General features: G+C 45.8%; 1 protein-coding gene across 2 annotated transcripts in view; it reads right to left on the minus strand.

Annotated features, from left to right (window-relative positions):
• Positions 1 to 291: 291 nt before the first annotated feature.
• bcl10 (BCL10 immune signaling adaptor) overlaps positions 292 to 22348 on the minus strand; it is a 51988-nt gene continuing 29931 nt past the window's right edge. Inside the window, exons 2-3 of one of the 2 annotated variants that reach the window (XM_072574851.1) lie at positions 2027 to 2312; positions 292 to 1183 (exon numbers count right to left, since the gene is read on the minus strand). In XM_072574851.1, coding sequence (XP_072430952.1) covers positions 816 to 1183; positions 2027 to 2312 — 654 coding nt within the window. In that variant the 3' untranslated portion in view covers positions 292 to 815. Of the gene's footprint in view, positions 1187 to 2026; positions 2313 to 22348 lie in introns of both variants that reach the window. The other variant, XM_072574850.1, reaches the window with a different exon arrangement.

Raw genomic sequence — 22348 nt, forward strand, 5'->3', positions numbered from 1 at the left:
ACACACACCCCCCCCCACTCCCAACACACACCCCCCCCACTCCCAACACACACCCCCCCCCACTCCCAACACACACCCCCCCCACTCCCAACACACACCCCCCCCACTCCCAACACACACCCCCCCCACTCCCAACACACACCCCCCCCACTCCCAACACATACACCCACCCACCCACCCACCCCCCAACACACACCCACCCACCCACCCCCCAACACACACACACACACCCCACTCCCAACACACACCCCCCCCCACTCCCAACACCCCCCCCCCCACTCCCAACACACCCCCACTCCCAACACACCCACACACACAAACACCTTTTTACTGCAACTTTCCGACGGATTCCACCCCTGCAGTGTAAAGCACAATGTTGGAGAGATTATCTGGGGAAGGGGGTTTAGGATACATTCCTGTGTAGAACTCCAGGGAAAGTGTGGGGGGAGAGACAGAGAGAGGGGAAGAGAGAGAGAGAAAGAGCGCGAGCGAGGGAGATCAGTCATTTGGAGATGGTGCCTGTGCCCCCATCTGTAATCGGCAGCATTTCAGTGAGCCAAGTTCATTTCTCATCATTATAAACAATCAGTGTCGAAACAACTCTTTGATGTAATGCTTCTAGCGGGACCTTGAGATCTTCTTCGGATAATCCAAAATTTGGATAATTGATACTTGGATAATCAAGGTTCCTCTGTGTACATTTACAAAAGCACTCAGTTTCTTACCCACATTTAATAAAGAAATAGAATCATAAAAGTCAGACACTGTATAAGCTCCTAGGTCACCATGCAGAGGTCTTCAATGCAGGCACCTGGTCACGGTGAACGGGACCGTAATGGCAAAAATCCCGGGTCACTGGAATTACTACAGGCTCCCTCAGCTTCAGCGTCCAGTTCAGGGGGAAGTGAAGGAGCTCCTGGTTCTCCCGGCCTGGGAAGGGATAATGTCGTCGGCATGGTTTCCACATTGCCCAGTGTGCTTGCCTTCTCCAACAAAGACAGGGATTTCAAATCCAATGGTGAGAGTGTGGGTGAGGCTGATGGCACGGGACTGTATTCACCCTCAGGATGAAAGAGGATGTTTGCTTCTGTCTTCTGACTGTTGGACTCAATGGATGGGAACACGGACAGGTTATTGGTTTCAGACATATCTTTGGCCATCTCTGAACTGCTCGAGAAATTTCCTGCTTCAAGTGGAAGAGAAAGAAATGAGAGAGAAAGAGATTGAACAAACTGAATGAATACTGATTCTACACAGTTTACAATTAAATTATTTAACAGGAAAAGAATATTTGAGGAATGCTAATCTAATAAAAGCAGTATATCTAGAGAAGAAGCTCAAAAAGGCCAGATTTTCAATCCAACTAGCCAGAGTCTGGTAATATCTCAACTTGGGTGGCACGGTGGCTCAGTGGTTAGCACTGCTGTCTCACAGCACCAGGGTCCCAGGTTCAATTCCAGCCTCAAGTGACTGTCTGCGTGGTGTTTGCACATTCTCCACACGTCTGTGCGGGTTTCCTCCAGGTGCTCCAGTCTCCTCCCACAGTCCAAAGATTGAATTGGCCATGCTAAACTGCCCGCAGTGTTAGGCGCGTCGGTCAGAGGGAAATGGGTCTGGGCGGGTTACTCTTCGGAGGGTCAGTGTAGACTTATTAGGCCAAAGGGCCTGTTTCCACACTGTAGGGAATCTAATCTAACCTCAGCAGAGCCAGGCTGTAGGGTCTGTTTCCGTACTGTATGATTCTTTGGTCCAACTGTCCCTTATACCTGCATTTGGCCCATATCCCTCTAAACCTTCCCCATCTAGCAACTCCCCATAGCTTTACTGTTCTTTTGCACTTTGGGATTTGCACTGAATTTGCGCAATTGATTCAAAATGACAGTAAAGGGGGAATGCTGGCTGGACACAGCATGCACAATGATAAAAAACTTTGACAGTTATTGAACCATGTGGAGGTTCCACTCTTTGCAAAGAGAACAGCATCCTTTGATGGGATGGGAGAACCAGAAAGACTCTTTCTTCTTACCTTTCTGGATCAGCTTTTCGTTTTTAATCTTCTGCACCTCGTCTGTTATTCTCTGAACCAGGAAGTTCTGTGTGCCCTCTCGCCTGATGGAGTTGATCAGAGTGTCCAGTCCCTTCGGGTTCTCTGCCAGGTAATCCAGCAACTTTCCAGTCTTTCGTCTATTCAGTACCTGGGAGGAAATGTCCTCCGTATCTTCCTTAGACAATATCCTTTTTGCCCGCAGGTAATCAAAATGTCTTTCTGCAATGACTTTCTCACACAAGTACGGCCTCAGTTTCTCTAAAACCTGCAGTCAAGAGTAGAATCACGTTAGCAAATACACTCAATGCTTCCAGATGAACCCTAACCCCTGTTGCTGTTCATTTAACACAGCATCTGTCTCATTGGAGCTGCTCAGCTTTGAGAGGAATCCTCACGAGCATCAGAAAAAGATTGAAAAGAGTGACTGTCTGTGGTGTTTGCACATTCTCCCCACGTCTGTGCGGGTTTCCTCCGGGTGTTTCAGTCTCCTCCCACAGTCCAAAGATGTGCAGGTGAATTGGCCAGTCAGAGGGAAATGGGTCTGGGTGGGTTACCCTTCGGATGATGAGTGTTTTCCTTTCCTTAAGCTTCACTCCTCCTTGAAAAGTATCTCTCTCGTTTTTCTCTGATTTGATCATAAGTTCAACTCAGGGACAACTCTCTCCTTCTGGTTTGTTTCAGGAAATTGACTTTTCTTGTTAGTAGCACCGTGCAGGAACTAAACCTCAGAGACGTGAACTAAACCTCAGAGACATGAACTAAGATGAATGAGATCTAACTGAGAAGTTTAAAAAGGACACGAAGGGCAAATTTTTTACACAGACGGTGATTTGTGTGTGGAATGAACTTCCTGAAGAAGTGGTGGATGTTGGTACAGTTACCATATTTAAAAGACATTTGGATAAGTACATGAGTAGGAAAGGTTTGAAGAGATATAGGGTAGGAGCAGGCAGGTGGGACTAGTTTAATTTGGGATTATGTTTGACACGGCCTGTTTGGACCGAAGGGTCTGTTTCCATGCTGTATGACTCCATGACTCAGAATGTCTTATTGGTATCAACCCTCTTCTTCCTGCTCAGGTTTTTAAAACTTCCCAATACTTGATAATTTTCTGATGCTCCTGACCTTTCACAATGTTACAATACAGGATTTCCCAACAGTGTGCGTAGGACAGGATAGGCTGTAATAATATACAGAGCTGAAAATGTGTTGCTGGAAAAGCGCAGCACGTCAGGCAGCATCCAAGGAGCAGGAGAATCGATGTTTCGGGCATGAGCCCTTCTTCAGGAATGAAGAAAGTGTGTCCAGCAGGCTAAGATAAAAGGTAGGGAGGAGGGACTTGGGGGAGGGGCGTTGGAAATGCGATAGGTGGAAGGAGGTCAAGGTGAGGGTGATAGGCCGGAGTGGGGATGGGGGCGGAGAGGTCAGGAAGAAGATTACAGGTTAGGAAGGCAGTGCTGAGTTCGAGGGATTTGACTGAGACAAGGTGGGGGGAGGGGAAATGAGGAAACTGGAGAAATCTGAGTTTATCCCTTGTGGTTGGAGGGTTCCCAGGCGGAAGATGAGGCGTTCTTCCTCCAACCGTCGTGTTGCTATGGTCTGGTGATGGAGGAGTCCAAGGACCTGCATGTCCTTGGTGGAGTGGGAGGGGGAGTTGAAGTGTTGAGCCACGGGGTGGTTGGGTTGGTTGGTCCGGGTGTCCCAGAGGTGTTCTCTGAAACGTTCCGCAAGTAGGCGGCCTGTCTCCCCAATCTAGAGGAGGCCACATCGGGTGCAGCGGATGTAATAAATGAACAATAAATAAACAATTAAGAAATGCAAAACTTGGCCCACACCTCCCCCCCTTACTTCCCTCCAAGGCCCCAAGGGATCGTTCCATTTCCGCCACAAATTCATCTGCACCTCCACACACATCATTTATTGCATCCACTGCACCCGAGGTGGCCTTCTCTATATTGGGGAGACAGGCCGCCTACTTACGGAACATTTCAGAGAACACCTCTGGGACACCCGGACCAACCAACCCAACCACCTCGTAGCTCAACACTTCAACTCCCCCTCCCACTCCACCAAGGACATGCAGGTCCTTGGACTGCTCCATTGCCAGACCATAGCAACACGACGGCTGGAAGAAGAGCGCCTCATCTTCTGCCTAGGAACCCTCCAACCACAAGGGATAAACTCAGATTTCTCCAGTTTCCTCATTTCCCCTCCCCCAACCTTGTCTCAGTCAAATCCCTCGAACTCAGCACCGCCTTCCTAACCTGCAATTTTCTTCCTGACCTCTCCGCCCCCACCCCACTCCGGCCTATCACCCTCACCTTGACCTCCTTCCACCTATCGCATTTCTAATAAGACCATAAGACCATAAGACATAGGAGTGGAAGTAAGGCCATTCGGCCCATCGAGTCCACTCCGCCATTCAATCATGGCTGATGCGCATTTCAGCTCCACTTGCCAGCATTCTCCCCGTAGCCCTTAATTCCTCTAGACAACAAGAACCTATCAATCTCGGCCTTGAAGACATTTAGCGTCCCGGCTTCCACTGCACTCCGTGGCAATGAATTCCACAGGCCCACCACTCTCTGGCTGAAGAAATGTCTCCGCATTTCCGTTCTGAAATGACCCCCTCTAATTCTAAGGCTGTGTCCACGGGTCCTAGTCTCCTCGCCTAACAGAAACAATTTTCTAGCATCCACCTTTTCAAAGCCATGTATTATTTTGTACGTCTCTATTAGATCTCCCCTTAATCTTCTAAACTCCAACGAATACAATCCCAGTATCCTCAGCCGTTCCTCATATGCTAGACCTGTCATTCCAGGGATCATCCGTGTGAATCTCCGCTGGACACGTTCCAGTGCCAGTATGTCCTTTCTGAGGTGTGGGGACCAAAACTGGACACAGTACTCCAAATGGGGCCTAACCAGAGCTTTATAAAGTCTTAGTAGTACATCTCTGCTTTTCTATTCCAACCCTCTTGAGATAAGAGACAACATTGCATTCGCTTTCTTAATCACAGACTCAACCTGCATGTTTACCTTTAGAGAATCCTCGACTAGCACTCCCAGATCCCTTTGTGCTTTGGCTTTATTAAGTTTCTCACCATTTAGAAAGTAGTCCATTCCTATATTCTTTTTGCCAAAGTGCAAGACCTCGCACTTGCTCACGTTAAATTCCATCAGCCATTTCCTGGACCACTCTCCCAACCTGTCTAGATCCTTCTGTAGCCTCCCCACTTCCTCAGTACTACCTGCCTGTCTACCTAACTTTGTATCATCGGCAAACTTCGCTAGAATGCCCCCGGTTCCCTCATCCAAATCATTAATATATAATGCGAACAGCTGTGGCCCCAGCACCGAACCCTGCGGGACACCGCTCGTCACCGGCTGCCATTCTGAAAAAGAACCTTTTATCCCAACTCTCTGCCTTCTGTTAGATAGCCAATCCTCAATCCATCCCAGCAGCTCACCTCGAACACCATGGGCCCTCACCTTGCTCAGCAGTCTCCCGTGTGGCACCTTATCAAAGGCCTTTTGAAAGTCCAGATAGACCACATCCACTGGGTTCCCCTGGTCTAACCTACTTGTTACCTCTTCAAAAAATTCCAACAGGTTTGTCAGGCATGACCTCCCTTTACTAAATCCATGTTGACTTGTTCTAATCAGACTCTGCTCTTCCAAGAATTTAGAAACCTCATCCTTAATGATGGATTCTAGAATTTTACCAACAACCGAGGTTAAGCTGATTGGCCTATAATTTTCCATCTTTTGCCTTGATCCTTTCTTGAACAAGGGGGTTACTACAGCCATCTTCCAATCGTCCGGGACCTTTCCTGACTCCAGTGACTCTTGAAAGATCTCAACCAATGCCTCTGCTATTTCCTCAGCAACCTCTCTCAGAACTCTAGGGTGTATCCCATCGGGGCCAGGAGATTTATCAATTTTAAGACTTTTTAACTTTTCTAGCACTATCTCTTTCGTAATGGCAACCATACTCAACTCAGCCCCGTGACACCCTTTAATTTTTGGGATATTACTCCTGTCTTCCACTGTGAAAACTGACGCAAAGTACTTGTTAAGTTCTCCTGCTATTTCCTTATCTCCCATCACTAGGCTCCCTGCATCAGTTTGAAGTGGCCCAATGTCTACTTTTGCCTGTCGTTTGTTTCTTATGTACTGAAAGAAACTTTTACTATTATTTCTAATATTACTGGCTAGCCTACCTTCATATTTGATCCTCTCATTTCTTATTACACTCTTTGTTATCCTCTGTTGGCTTTTGTATCCTTCCCAATCTTCTGATTTCCCACTGTTCTTAGCCACTTTATAGGATCTCTCTTTTTCTTTAATAGATTTCCTGACTTCCTTTGTCAGCCAAGGTTGTCTAATCCCTCCCCGGTTAATCTTTCTTTTCTTGGGAATGAACCTCTGTACAGTGTCCTCAATTATACCTACAAACCTAATGCCCCTCCCCCAAGTCCCTCCTCCCTACCTTTTATCTTAGCCCGCTGGATACACTTTCCTCATTCCTGAAGAAGGGCTTATGCCCGAAACGTCAATTCTCCTGCTGCTTGGATGCAGCCTGACCTGCTGTGCTTTTCCAGCGACACATTTTCAGCTCTGATCTCCAGCATCTGCAGTCCTCACTTTCTCCTGTAATAATATATAGACCTTCATAGAATCCCTACAGTGTGGAAGCTGGCCATTCGGCCCATCGAACCCAAACCAACCTTCTGAAGAGCATCCCATCCAGATCCACTCCCCTACCCTGTCCCTGTAACCCTGCATTTCCCTTGGCCAATCCACCCTAACCTGCACATCTTTAGTCTGTGGGAAGAAACCCACGCAGACACGGGAGAAAACACAAACCCCACACAGACACAGTCGCCCGAGGCTGGAATCGAACCCGGGCCCCTGGCCCTGTGAGGCAGCAGTGCTGCAGACTTAGGCCATTTGGCCCATCCAATCTGGAGACCGATCAGACCCAGTCAGAGTTGAGGCTCAGGACCCTAGCAAAACAAAACATTAAAAACAAGGAGGGGACAGGCATAAAAATAAGTTTAAAAATGAATGAAAATGTGGTCTTTGTTTCAAGCAAGTAGGAATAGAGAGTTCTGGAAGTGTAATACAAGTACGTGGAGCTGTTTCAACATTAACTCTATCTACCAGTGATGCCTAGTGACAAGCAGAATGTCCCATTTCCAGGAGTCAGTGCAGGAACTCACTGAGATTCCTTTGACAGCACCTTCCAATCAGCCACGTTTATCACCAACATGGACAGAGGTATATAGAACACTGGGAACACTGCCACCTACAACTTCCTCTCCAACCCACTCAGCTGCCTGCACTTGGGAACGTTTCACCAGTCCTTTCACATTGCTGGGTCAAACTGCTGGAATCTCCTTCCCAACAGTATGGTGAAGATGTCCACATCACAAAGACAGCAGCGGTTCAAGAAGGCAGCTCACCAACACCCTTCTCAAAGGCACTTAGGGACGGGTAATAATGGCTGGACCAACCACTGATGCTCTCATCCTGTGTACAAATGTAAGAAAAAAAACTCAACCAGACAGCACTGCCCAGGTCGTGACAATCCCTCAGGAAGGATATGTTGATACCGGAGGAGTTAAACTCATCAGAATTGTATCAGAGGCAATGAAGGGGGCGACAGCACAGTGGTAAATTGGCTGGATTAGTCATCCAGAACCCCAGGAAATAATGTCCTGACTTCAATTCCCAATGCGGCAGATGGCGAAATCTGAATTCAATAAAAACCTGGAATTAAATGCTAAGTTTAATGGCAACCACGCGACCACTGCCTCTTGTTATTAAAACCCACCTGTTCCACTAATGTCCTTTAGGGAAGGAAATCTGCCATCCTCACCAGGTCTGGCCTACATGCGACTCCAGACCATGGCTGACTCTTAATGCCATCTGGAATAGTGAAGCAAACCAAATGGCTCCATAGCAATTAGGGATGGACCACAAATGCTGGCTAACAGCTAAACTAACAAACAGTTTTGTGTCATTCCGTGGCTGATGCCTTCTTGGTGAAATTGACATTTGGGGCATTGCTGCGAGTGTCCTGATCAGTACAGTATGCACTATGGCATTGCGTCTTGCTTTTCTGTAATATTTGAAAGTGAGGAGTATGCTGATTGAGAAAGACAACGAGGAGTGGAAAACAAAACAGTGGAATAGCGTCTTTGTGTTCTATATACTTTGTGATGCGAACTTTAACTTCAAGGGACACTTCTGAAATGACTCACATGCACAGAAACATACTCAGAAGTGATATTTATGCTTCACATCTCAACCAATATCTCAAAGCTGCTTTATACACATGCAAATTACTTCCACCTTTCAGAGAGTGAGTTATTTTGAACGTAGAGGGAAACTCCCTTGGCATCAGAAAATACCAAATTAACATGGCACAGCACAAAGAATAAACATGGGATTCTGAACACTCGTCTTTTGCAGCTTGTATTACAAAAGACAGTCAATATTTAAGAATTTTACTCAAATTTTTTGCCAAACAAGTTCTAAACTGAGACAGCCAACATATCAAGCATTGTGCTAAACAACACTCAGATCTTTGATAAACCTGGAAGGGTCATTGCACTGCTGATAATATTAGACACTGCTCATCACACCATACAAATTGTGTGAAATTTGCTACATGGGTAACTCATGGGGTGATAGTTTAAGGTCACTGAGCAACAACATGCATTTATATTGTGCTTTTGACATGTCCGAGGATTGTTATCAAAGCAAACCTGACCCCAAATGACCCGAGTGATGATGGCAGGTGTCCGAGTGCTTCGGTCTGAGGCCGAGGTTTTAAAAAGCTCCTTAAACAAGGCCAGCTGGACAGACAGCTTCAGGTACACAGACTGGCTTCCTTGCACTTCCTTTGCATCACAGTTTTGTGGGGGTTTTTTGCTATAAATTCCCATCATTTTGTGCCAAATACTACTTCATCCAGAGTCCCATATCTCAGTGCACACCCTGGCCATATACTCAGTGGAAACATTCTCCAAATTGTCTCTCTTTTACTTGGTTCGCACAATGTTAATTTTTTTATCGAAATGTTAATTATTTCCTATGTTACAGCAGTGCCTACATTTGCAATGGTGCTCCACTGGTTTGACTGCTCTCCCTGAGATGTTCTGAGCTCATTGCCACTGCTGTATAAAATACTTTGAAAGTTGGGTGTTAGAATCAGCACGTGACCATACAGCCCCCAGGGACTGTTCTACAATTTCATTGGATGATAGTTAATTTTTATCTCAATTCCACCTACCCAGTGATTCCTAAAACCGAAAAACAAATGTTGAAAAAAATTTTAGCTTTGTTATTTTTAACTCTCAACTCCTCAGAGACTGGTGAACCTGACCTCAGTGGTGGGCAAGTGGTTAGAGGGAATCCTGAGGGACAGGATGTACATGTATTTGGAAAGGCAAGGCCTGATTAGGGATAGTCAACATGGCTTTGAGAGAGGAAAATGATGTGTCATGAACTTGGTTGAGTTTTTTGAAGAAGTAACAAAGTAGATTGATGAGGGCAGAGTGGTAGACGTGATCTATGTGGACTTCAGTAAGGTGTTCGACAAGGTTCCCCATGGGAGACTTGTGAGCAAGGTTAGATTTCATGGAATACAGGGAGAACTAGCCATTTGGATACAGAACTGGCTCAAAGGTAGAAGACAGAGGATGGTGGTGGAGGGTTGTTTTTCAGACTGGAGGCCTGTCACTACTGATAAAATTTTGAAGTCAATTCACCATTCAAATGAAAGCTTTCACTACACATACCATCACAATCACTCATTCAGACTGGACGTTCTTTAATTTGCTTATAACAATTTACCAAGTTGCCTAATTCACACAAACAATTTACAAAAATGACCAATCTCTCAAAAGGGCCTATAACCATTTTCCCGATCAGGTATTTTCTCACAGGTTGTTCCCCTTCCCAACTACATAAAGGTACTGTTCCATTTTACCTTATGACTCCTTGTTCGGCTATGAACAATTTCCATCAGCCATATCAATACTGCGGGGTGAGAAATTTACTGAGCCTGCCCTCTTTCCTATTGTATATTAATTTCCGCCCGCCAAATCCGAAAGAGACAGCTCCCTAAACTGAATCCATCAGGTAGTGACGACCAGTTCCCCACTCACAATGTTTTATTACAGGATGAATACAGAGTAGCCCCATAGCAATCTACAGCAATCAGGCAAAACTGTCCCGACCTACAAGCTGGGTTCAGGTGGTTCATTTGATCTTTTCAAGGTACCAGTTCCAAGGAGTGGTCTGGAGTAAAACACCTGGGGCACCCTTACCACTCTGTTCTGTTCGATTCAAAATTTCAAGTCACTTACTCAGTCCAGCAAGACGTTCCCAATGTTGAGATCCCAAGTCACAGCACCAAATATGGACTCTTAATTCCGGATGACACAGATTTCAGTTTAAAGGGAAACAAGCCTTTATTTCTAGATAGCCGGCGAGAGATTTTGGGTGATACCAAAGGAGTCTTACAGCCTTCTTGTGGTGGCATCCTCAATGAATCTCCACACATTACACATAGCATAGAACACAGAATATTACAGCGCAGTACAGGCCCTTCAGCCCTCGATGTTGTGCCGACCTGTGGAACCAATCTGAAGCCCATTTAATCTACACTATTCCAATCTCATTCATATGCCTATCCAATGATCATTTTAATGCCTTTAGAGTTGGTGAGTCTACTACTGGTGCAGTGCGTTCCATGCCCCTAGTACTCTTTGAGTAAAGAAACTACCTCTGACATCTGTCCTATATCTATCACCCCTCAATTTAAAGCTATGTCCCCTCGTGGTAGTCATTACCATCCAAGGAAAAAGGCTCTCACTGTCCAATCTATCTAACTCTCTGATTATCTTACATGTCTCAATTAAGTCACCTCTCAACCTTCTTCTCTCTAATGAAAACAGCTTCAAGTCCCTCAGCCTTTCCTCATACAACCTTCCCTCCAAACCAGACAGCATCCCAGTGAATCCTTTCCAAAGCTTCCACATCCTTCCTATAATGCGGTGACCAGAACTATAGGCAATACTGCAAGTGTGGCCGCACCAGGGTTTTGTACAGCTGTAGCATGACCACATGGCTCCGAAACTCAATCCCTGTACCAATAAAAACAAACACACCATATGCCTTCTTAACAACCCTATCAACCTGGGTGGCAACTTTCAGGGATCTGTGTACATGGACACCGAGATCTCTCTGCTCATCTACACTACCATGAATCTTACCATTAGCCCAGTACTTTGCATTCCTGTTACTCCTTCCAAAGTGAATCACCTCACACTTTTCCGCATTAAACTCCATTTGCCATCTCTCAGCCCAGCTCTGCAGCTTATCTATGTCCCTTTGTAACCTACAACATCCTTCATCACTGTCCACAACTCCACTGACCTTAGTGTCATCTCCAAATTTACTAACCAATTGTTCTATGCCCTCATTCATAAAAATGACAAACAGCAGTGGCCCCAAAACAGATCCTTGCAGTACCCCTTGCGGGACCCCACTAGTAACTGGACTCCAGGATGAACATTTCCCATCAACCACCACCCTCTGTCTTTTTCAGTTCACCAATTTCTGATCCAATCAACTAAATCACCCTCAATCCTATGCCTCCGTATTTTGTGCAGTAGTCAAGATCAGAGTGCTGCTGGAAAAGCACAGCAGGTCAGGCAGCATCCGAGGAGCAGGAAAATTGATGTTTTGGGCAAAAGCCCTTCATCAGGGAATTTGTGCAGTAGCCTACCGCGGGGAATCTTATTGAACACCTTACTGAAATCCATATACGCCACATCAACTGCTTTACCCTCATCTACCTGTTTGGTCGCCTTCTCAAAGAACTCAATAAGGTTTGTGAGGCACGACCTACACTTCACAAAACAGTGTTGACTATCCCTAATCAACTTATTCCTCTCTAGATGATTGCAAATCCTATCTCATATAACCCTTTCCAACACTTTACCCACAACCAAAATAAGGCTCACTGGTCTATAATTACCAGGGTTGTCTCTACTCCCCTTCTTGAACAGAGGACAACATTTGCCATCCTCCAGTTTTCTGGCACTATTCCTGTAGACAACGATGACATAAAGATCAAAGCCAAAGGCTCGGCATTCTCATCCCTGGCTTCCCAGAAAATCCTAGGATAAATCCCATCCTGCCCAGGGGACTTATCTATTTTCATACTTTCCAGAATTGCTAACACCTCCTCTTTGTGAACCTCAATCCCATCTAGGCAAAAGTGAGGACTGCAGATGCTGGAAACCAAAGTTTAGATCAAAGTTTAGGTCTGGTAAAGCACAGAAGGTCAGGCAGCATCCGTGGAAAAGGAGAATCAACGTTTCGGGCAAAAGCCCTTCATCAGGTCTTAATGAAGGGCTCCAGCCTGAAACGATAATTCTCCTGCTCCTTGGATGCTGCCTGACCTGCTGTGCTTTTCCAGCAACACACTGTTGACTGTAATCTTACTCTAATCGTTCTTTTATTCCTGATAAAGCTATAGAAATCTTTAGGGGTTTCCTTGATCCTATCTGCCAATGACTTCCCATGTCTCCTCTTGGCTCTCTCTTTAGGTTCTCCTGGCTAACCTGTAACTCTCAAGCGCTCTAACTGAGCCTTCACATCTTTTCCTAACATAAGCCTTCTTCTTCCTCTTGACAAGAGATTCAACTTCTTAAATAAACTACGGCTCCTGTGCTCGACAACTTCCTCCCTGCCAGACAGGTACATACTTATCAGTGTACTTTATATCTTGTTCAGGTGTGACTTATACGAAGTTCTTAATATCACATGGCTGATTGCTATTATATTGTTAAAAACAGGTATTTCTCAATTTTACAATGACTAGTGATGCTATCTTCCTCTGACAAATACAGAATTATTTACATGAGCATGTTACTGTATTATTCACAATCTTGTGTTAATAGGTAGGGATGTAGATAACAAGATCCAGTATTGTTCTCATTATTTGTCTTCGCAAACAATTATTAATTGGTGAGGAAGTATGTTAATAGGAACAGGAGGCAGTTAGTAAGATCTATAGCCAAGGCTGACAGTCTTACCCAAGGACCAAACAGCTTTGCCCGAGGGCAAAATACACACCTATGGCTCCAGACAATTCCTACAGTTCTGACAGAGCCAGTGATTTCCGGTCTCAGCCTGCCAGAGGGTGGGCACACAGTCAACATCATAGTATGCCACTATAATAGAGGTTTTTTTAACTGTTGAATTCTCAATGCCCTAAAACATTATGTTTGGCCATTATAATCGAACGTTAGCTGTGGAATTCCCAAAACTTTATCACTACTTTTCGTCATTTATACAAATGATCTGGATGTGAACATAGGAGGTATAGTTAATAAGTTTGCAGATGACACCAAAATTGGAGGTGTAGTGGATAGCAAAGAAGGTTACCTCAGATTACAATGGGATCTTGATCAGATGGGCCAATGGGTTGAGGAGTGACAGATGGAGTTTAATTTAGATAAATGCGAGGTGCTGCTTTTTGGAAAAGCAAATCAGAGCAGGACTTGTCCACTTAATGGTAAGGTCCTAGGGAGTGTTGCTGAACAAAGAGACCTTGGAGTGCAGGTTCATAGCTCCTTGAAAGTAGAATCGCAGGTAGATAGGATAGTGAAGAAGGCATTTGGTATGCTTTCCCTTATTGATCAGAGTATTGATCAATAGGAGTTGGGAGGTCATGTTGTGGTTGTACAGGATGTTAGCTAGATCACTTTTGGAATATTGTGTGCAATTCTGGTCTCCTTTCTATCGGAAGAATGTTGTGAAACTTGAAAGGGTTCAGAAAAGATTTACAAGGATGTTGCCAGGGTTGGAGGATTTGAGCTATAGGGAGAGGTTGAATAGGCTGGGGCTGTTTTCCCTGGAGCGTCGGAAGCGGAGGGATGACCTTATAGAGGTTTAAAAAATCATGTGTCACAAAGCTGGTCCTTTTTTTTTGGAAAGCTGTTCCTTTTCTCAAGGATACTGTATCCTCTGCTTTTTTCAGAGGGTTCGTAAAACTCCGAAATGACTGGTTTGGTACAGAGATGAAAAGGGTATTGAGAGGCCGTTTTGTTTCTACGTAAACAGATGAGATGTTAGGCCACAGCTTATATGTTTTAAAAGTTACCTGAATATTGAAAAGGGAGTGGTCAGTCCTAAAAGCTGAAATCTTGTTTCAGTCAGTTCAGCAGTGAGCTGTGTGGAAACAGACTGCTAGACTCTCTCTCCTTCTGCCCTTCCAACTTCAACCTGTAAGCCTCTCTCAGAGGAGATGGTGGAAGCAAACACAATAGCAGCATTCAAGAAGCACCTGGATGGATCCATGAATAGGAAGGGAATAGAGGGATACAGATCCTGGAAGTGAAGATTGTTTTAGTGTGGAAGGGCAGAATGTGCCTGCGCAGCCTTGGAGGGCCGAAGGGCCTGTTCCTATACTGTAATATTCTTTGCTCACTACTGCCTCTCAGCGCCAGGGCAGCAGGTTCAATTCCAGCCTCGGGTTGTCAGTATGAAGTTTGCACATTCTCCCCGTGTCTGCGTGGGTTTCCTCTGGGTGCTTCAGTTTCCTCCCACAATCCAAAGATGTGCAGGTCAGGGTGGATTGGCCATGGGATAGGGTGAGGGTGGGTGGGGCTGGGTGGGATGCTCTTCAGAAGGTCAGTGTGGACTCAATGGGCCAAATGGCCTGTTCCACACTGTAGGGATTCTATGATTCTGTGATAAACAGCCATTAATTTTGTCTTTTTATCATTATCTCACCTTTTATCCCATTTGCTGCTTTTGTTTTATACTTGTACACTCTGTCTGTTCCTCTCCTTCTCTGGGTATTATCATCAAAAGTATTACCCTGCAATGCAGCCATGTCCTTTCACTATGTATCAAATTATTCCTTCAACACTTCCCACTGTTAGTCTCTCAGTTTATTATTCACAGCTCAGCCTCGTTTTCAGAGGCCAGTTTATTTCCAAGCCTGTCAAGGGTAACTTCACCAATATCTAGAAACGTTCCTTTCAAACCTGATATCAATATCCTGTGCTCATCACTCAAAGGGCAAGCTCATGGCGAGCTCATGGGCCTTCTTCACAGAATCCTTACAGTGCAGGAGGCCATTCAACCCACCAGGTCTACACTAACTCTCAATGACTTAGTGCCGTTCTCCTGAATTTTCCTCATACCCTTTAAACTGCCACCCAGTACCCCTCCTAGACTTGCCTCCACCACGTTTCCAGTCAGTGTATTCCAGACTCTCACTGGGTGAAAACATTGTTTTCTCATCTCGCGTTTGCATCTTTTGCAAGTTACAAAATCCATGCCCTCTCGTTGTCAATCATTTTGAGCGGGAACACTTTCTCCCAATACACTCTATTCAGGGCCCCTCATGGTTAGGAAAACCTCTATCCAATCTTCTCTGAGCCTTCTCCTTTCCACGGAAAATAGCTCCAACTTCTGCAATCTATCCTTGTAACTCAGGTTTCTCATCCCTACAGCCACTATTCCACTCCCTTTCCGATGCTTTTACATCTTTCCTGCAGTGCTCTGCCCAGAATCCTACACAATACTCCAGTTGAGGTCTAATGAGTGTCTTGTACAAATTCAACATTACCTCCCTTCCCTTGTACTCTACGCCCCTATTTATAAAGCCCAAGGGTGCTGTCTGCTTTTGTATTCAGGATGGCTGCCTGGCTCCAGTCCTTCTTGCTCCACTGAAGTTGGCTCACCCCCAGATCATCTTTCAAAGCTTGGATTGTTCATTACACTATCAGCAATAGATCCAATCGTAAATGATCACAGTCCTCTCAATGTTTCCCTACTGAGACTTGGCCCACCTCATTGCCAACACAGCCAACACTTGTAATGCCTCTTTGTCACTGGGCAGGACACTGCAAGAACTCCTGTCCCCCTTCACATTACTATCATCCCAGGGAGACAGAGAGGACTGCAGATGCTGGAGATCAGTGTTGGGAGGGTGTTGCTGGAAAAGCACAGCAGGTCAGGCAGTTTAGATTAGACTAGATTTCCCACAGGGTGGAAACATGCCCTTCAGAACAATCAGCCCAAGTGACCCTCCAAAGAGCAACCCACCCAGACCCATCTCCCTGCAGCACCCCAAGAGCAGGAAAATCAATGTATTGGGCCAGAGCCCTTCATCAGGAAAGTGGTCTATAGGCTACCCTGAGCAATATCATTGCTCTTATCTTGTTCCTCAGCTCCGGCCACATCAATGCTGTCTGAACCCTCACATTCTCTTTCTCCAGCACTGCCTTGTGCTCCTATAAACAATACTGCCTTCTATCATTCCTGAATCCCTGCAACTAGGAATATGAAACACTTAGGTTCTGGATTAGTGGTGCTGGAAGAGCACAGCAGTTCAGGCAGCATCCAAGGAGCTTCGAAATCGCCCACACCTCCTCCCTCACCTCTATCCAAGGCCCTAAAGGAGCCTTCCACATCCATCTAAGTTTTACCTGCACATCCACTAATATCATTTATTGTATCCGTTGCTCTCGATGCGGTCTCCTCTACATTGGGGAGACTGGACGCCTCCTAGCAAAGCGCTTTAGGGAACATCTCCGGGACACCCGCACCAATCAACCACACCACCCCGTGGCCCAACATTTCAACTCCCTCTCCCACTCTGCCGAGGACATAGAGGTCCTGGGCCTCCTTCACAGCCGCTCCCTCACCACCAGACGCCTGGAGGAAGAACGCCTCATCTTCCGCCTCGGAACACTTCAGGGCATCAATGTGGACTTCAACAGTTTCCTCATTTCCCCTTCCCCCACCTCACCCTAGTTCCAAACTTCCAGCTCAGTAACTGTCCCCATGACTTGTCCGGACTTGTCCTACCTGCCTATCTCCTTTTCCACCTATCCACTCCACCCTCTCCTCCCTGACCTATCACCTTCATCTCCTCCCCCACTCACCCATTGTACTCTATGCTACTTTCTCCCCACCCCCACCCTCCTCTAGCTTATCTCTCCACGCTTCAGGCTCACTGCCTTTATTCCTGATGAAGGGCTTTTGCCCGAAACGTCGATTTTGAAGCTCCTTAGATGCTGCCTGAACTGCTGTGCTCTTCCAGCACCACTAATCAAGAATCTGGTTTCCAGCATCTGCAGTCATTGTTTTTACCTCTTATATTAAACACCTAGTGCTCTCCATTTTACAGCCACAACATAGTATTTCCACAAGACAATCTGTAATTCATCAATCTCTGTTACTATCCTCTCTGTATTTGTGCACTGAGTGCTGCCCGAGAATGTTTTCGTTTCTCTTATTGCACCTCTAGCTATTTGTACTTTTCACAATGCCAGTGTTTTTTTATTCACTCATTGGATGTGGGCATCACTGGCTTGGCCTGCATTTATTGCCTGTCCCTAATTGCCCCTTTGAGAGGGTGATGATGAGCCACCACTGTCCATGTGCTGTAGGTGGACCCACAATGCCCTAAGTTAGGGATTGCATTTTTCAGTATTTTTCCCTGATATTCTCTCCTGGTTCCCACATTGCTGCCAATTTAGTTCAAACCCTCCTCAATGACTTGAGGAAAATGTGTCATGAGTAACTGGGTTTATTCAGATGCAACTTGCCCAGTTTATACCAGTCCCAGTACAGGTGCCACCCGCTGCCAATCCACAGTCAGTCTCAGTGTCCCAGGACTCTAACTCCCTCCCTCTGTCCTGCACCTTCTTCCCAGCAACAGTCTTAACATCAGTGTTTGTTTGTATAAAACAGTGAGAGTCATCCAGAGAGGACGATTGTTGATCCCTGCTTACTGACCTTCTACTAATCACAGAAAATCAAGTTGACTAATTAACTCGACAAGAAACACTTTCATGATGTAATAACTGTTAATGACATCCCAGACAAGTAAACAATTACAACTGCGGAGTGTCCTTCATTCAGCTTAGAGACTGTTTCAGCTTTTAAAGTTGTCGAATTCCAAATCATTACTTAAAAGACTTGCTTTCCCTCTCGTACCAGTCTGGATCTGATCACAGAATTACAATGAGGCCATTCTGCCCTGCTCACTGTCTGGAGGAGCAAACCACCTGGCGCCACTCTGCCAACTTCTCCTATCCCCTGGAATATTTGCCCTACCCCAGATGATGCCCCAGTTGAACCAGGTTCCCCACTCCACGCTCACATAGTGAGCACATTAGCACTCTGAGCTGAGATAGTGAGTGCAACGTTGAAGACAGGAAACCCCAATGCAAAGTTCACCATTATCTCCCAACATCTGAAAATTACCTTGTCATAAATTCCTTACATAGGCAACTCCTTTCCATGACCGAGGTAACAGCAGCAGCTACATACTGTAACCAGGATATAAAGTCTCAAGAGGTACAGCAAACCAACACCTCTGCCCAAAGCACAAGGAAATCACCAACACATGAACTGCTCTCTGTGGAAAGATGTTGCCCCTCATGTCTTTATTAAGCCTTTCTGACCCCTACCCTGAAATCCCCCACCCTAGGGAAAAGACACCTGCCATTCACATTACCTTGTGATTTTATAAAACTCTGTAAAGTCATCCCTCAGCCTCTGATGCTCCAGGGAAAACATCCCAGCCTAACCTGCATCTTCCTAAAGCTCAAATCCTCCATTCTCAAAAGGTGTCTACTTCCATGTTGTATGATTCTAATACTTTACAAATGCAGGTGAACTCAGAAAAAAATCTAACTTTCCCATCATTCCACGTCAATGATATTACTGGAGGAATAACTATTAGTCACATCACTCCCCTGTTTATGTTCAATGCAACTGAGAACACAGATGGGAGCTCAGTTACGCTCAAAGGGCAGCAGCTAACTGCAGTACTCCTTCAGCATTGACCCTTGACAATGTGGGACTTCCTCAGCACCAACACTCTGAAAATGTAGCACTCCCTCAGCACCAACACTCCGACAGTGCGGCACTCCGTCAGCACTGACCCTCCGACAGTGCAGCATTCCCTCAGTACTGACCCTCCTACAGTGCGGCACTCCCTCACCACTGACCCTCCGACATTGTGGCACTCCCTCAGCACCAACACTCTGAAAATGCGGCACTGCCTCAGCACCAACACTCCGACAGTGCAGCATTCCCTCAGTACTCAGCATAGAGCGGCACGGTGGCTCAATGGTTAGCACTGCTGCCTCATAGCACCAGGGTCCCAGGTTCGATTCCAGCCTCAAGTGACAGTCTGTGTGGAGTTTGCACATTCTCCCCGTGTCTGCGTGGGTTTCCTCCCACAATCCAAAGATGTGCAGGTCAGGTGAATTGGCCATGCTAAATTGCCCATAGTGTTAGGTGCATTAGTCAGAGGGAAATGGGTCTGAGTGGGTTACTATTCGGAGGGTCAGTGTGGACTGGTCGGGCCGAAGAGCCTGTTTCCACACTGTAGGGAATCTAGTCTAATCTACTGACCCTCCGACAGTACAGCACGCACTCAGCACTGACACTCCGACAGTGAGGCACTCCCTCAGCACGACCCAACAATGCGGCACTCCCTCAGCATAACCCTCCAACAGTGCAGCATTCCCTCAGTACTGACCCCCCCCCCACCCCCCGCCAAGAGTGCAGCACTCGCTTGGCACTGACCCCCTGACAGTGTAACAACAGAATTTGGAATGTGCGCTGACAGGAATGTGTTTTGGGTTTATGAAAGGGAGTTTCCTGCATAAATATTCACGATTGATAGCTGGTTATGATGGAGGATACACAACAACTGATCATTCAGCCTGACTTGCCCATTACCAAGTGTCAACTGTCCTCACTGAAGAGACTGTCCCTTAGTCACCATTACTGTCCAAACATTAGAATGGTGGGGGGGGTGGGGAAACCTTCAGCACTTACACATTTTCAATCCCATGATATTACAACAGAAAATAATCAGAGACAACTCTCTGAACAACTTAAAAGAATTAACTTTAATCAAATCACACACAGGAGGTTTGAGCAGGGTGCGCATTGCTGATGTGTTAAACTAGCCCAGATACTAATTCTGTTTGTGGTCTTGGAAGGGAGATCTGATGTTCATTCACGGCTTCTAAGTTGAAAGATAAAAGAGGTAAAGTATTTGAAAAGTATTCATCGAAGAATTTGTTGAGATCCACCCAAACATTCTTGAACAATGTAAAGAGAAAAGTCCTGGGTGAGTTTTTAATCAGACCAACTAATCTCAATATGAATTAAACTCGAAAGTAGCACATCGAAGCTACACTCCCGAGAGGGACGTTCAATTGAGGAAGTATTCTTGTCTAGAATATTCAGGGTTTAAATAATCCATTTCTTGAACAGTTTGTAAATCAGTGAGGGGAAGAAATGACACGAGAACACAATGTATATTTTTGAGAAGTGGTTAATTCATTCAATCAAATGTAATTGAAGCTGTTACCAAATTTGGAGCATGAGGTTAGTTACTGGAACAGGGCAGGGAATGCCTAACCTAAACTCACCTGACAGGAAGCTACCTGCATCAACTGGGAAAACAGCTTTGTCAAATGGCAAGTTAAACAAATGGTCTTCCCCATTTCTACCAATTTCTTGATTGGTGAATAAATTTAGACACTTTCAAGATGACCAAATGACTTTGAAGTACATAAGCTGAGAAGAAGGTACATGATTATGAAGCTGTTTATCTTGCACTCATCAGGATAAATGCAAGAATGCCAAATTTCAAAGGATCACAATAATTTATACCACAGGAGAAAAGGCTACTGTTTGCTTGGTGAAATCACTTTGACCAACCCTGACATTGTCATGGAGAAAGCAGCAGGGAATTCTAGGCTGCCCAAGGTCTGGAGTGGAAAGGTGTGGTGCTGAAAAAGCACAGCCACTCAGACAGCATCCGGAGCATGAGGTTCAAGGTGCTGTGTAATTCATAAAGGGCGAAGGATCTGAGCATGTCCCTTTTGTGAGTGTCACTTCTAGTATGTGTGAAAGAGCCATGTTATGAACCTGACTCATTGGGTATTAGTGTAGCCATTAGCAGACCCAGGATTGTTTAGCAAGTCTAACTAATTGTGGGATTGCAACTAATGGGGTACAGACTGCAATCAGCCAAACTGAGTCTGAAACGCCCAAAACAATGCAGGGGGCATAATGGCTCAGTGGTTAGCACTGCTGTCTCTCAGTGCCAGGGACCCAGGTTCGATTCCAATCTCAGGTGACTGTCTGTGGGGAGTTTGCACATTTTCCCCGTGTCTGCGTGGGTTTCCTCTGGGTGCTCCAGTTTCCATTCACAGACCAAATGAGGAAGGGTATAAGCTACGAGCAGGGAGGGAAAGAGTTAAGTTTAGGGTTGCTCGACAAAGGTTCAGCTAGCATGACTTTGACCAGATAAGAACTTGCAGTAAACAGTGAGGTGCTGGAGGCAAGGGTAGTGGGTTTACAAGGTAAAAAGCATCAATTACGTAACGGCAGTTAATAAGGTTAAGAACATCCACTGTATAATGCCAGAAGTTTAATCTTTACCGTTGATGCTCGGTGATTGTGATGGTCACCCAATCAATATAGAGGTTGCCTTATCTGGATGCTGCTGTCTGTAAGGGACTATATAATTACTTAAGAATCTGCTGTTTGAGAGCAGAGTGAGAACTCGTGTCTCTATATACATGGGCGATCATTCTCTCACCCTCCAGGGCCCGGAATAAAGATGGAGGAGATAAAATTATACGGTGTCTCTGCGTGTTTGCTTTGACTGATATGGGGATAGGGAAATGGGATGCCAATATGGTAGGAGCCCAAATGAATGGTTACAATCAGACAGTGTCAGCGATCGCCCAGAACACCAGTGTCTCAAGATGAACAGACCCCCAAAGTAAGATCTTAAACCTTGGTTCTTCTTGATATTCCTCTGTATCAGAAAGAGTCCCCTTGTTCAATCGCTTTTTATTCTACAGACTTCTTGAATGGTAATTAGTTCAGTCGAGAACTCAGTAAACTCAAATTGGGGTTTGTGCCCCCTGGGTTTGATTGGGGGGGTTCGTGTCCCCTGGGTTTGATTGGGGTCGCGTCCCCTGGGTTTGATTGGGTTTCGTGCCCCCTGGGTTTGATTGGGATTCAAGTCCCAGTGTTTGATTGGGGTTCGAGTCCCCTGGGTTTTATCAGGATTCAAGTCTCAGTGTTTGATTGGGGTTCGAACCCCTGGTTTGATTGGGGTTCGTGTCCCCTGGGTTTGATTGGGGTCACGTCCCCTGGGTTTTATTGGGATTCAGGTCCCCTGGGTTTGATTGGGGTTCCTGTCCCCTGGGTT

The sequence above is a fragment of the Chiloscyllium punctatum genome, chromosome 7 (genome assembly GCF_047496795.1).
Source record: "Chiloscyllium punctatum isolate Juve2018m chromosome 7, sChiPun1.3, whole genome shotgun sequence".
NCBI lineage: Eukaryota > Metazoa > Chordata > Chondrichthyes > Orectolobiformes > Hemiscylliidae > Chiloscyllium > Chiloscyllium punctatum.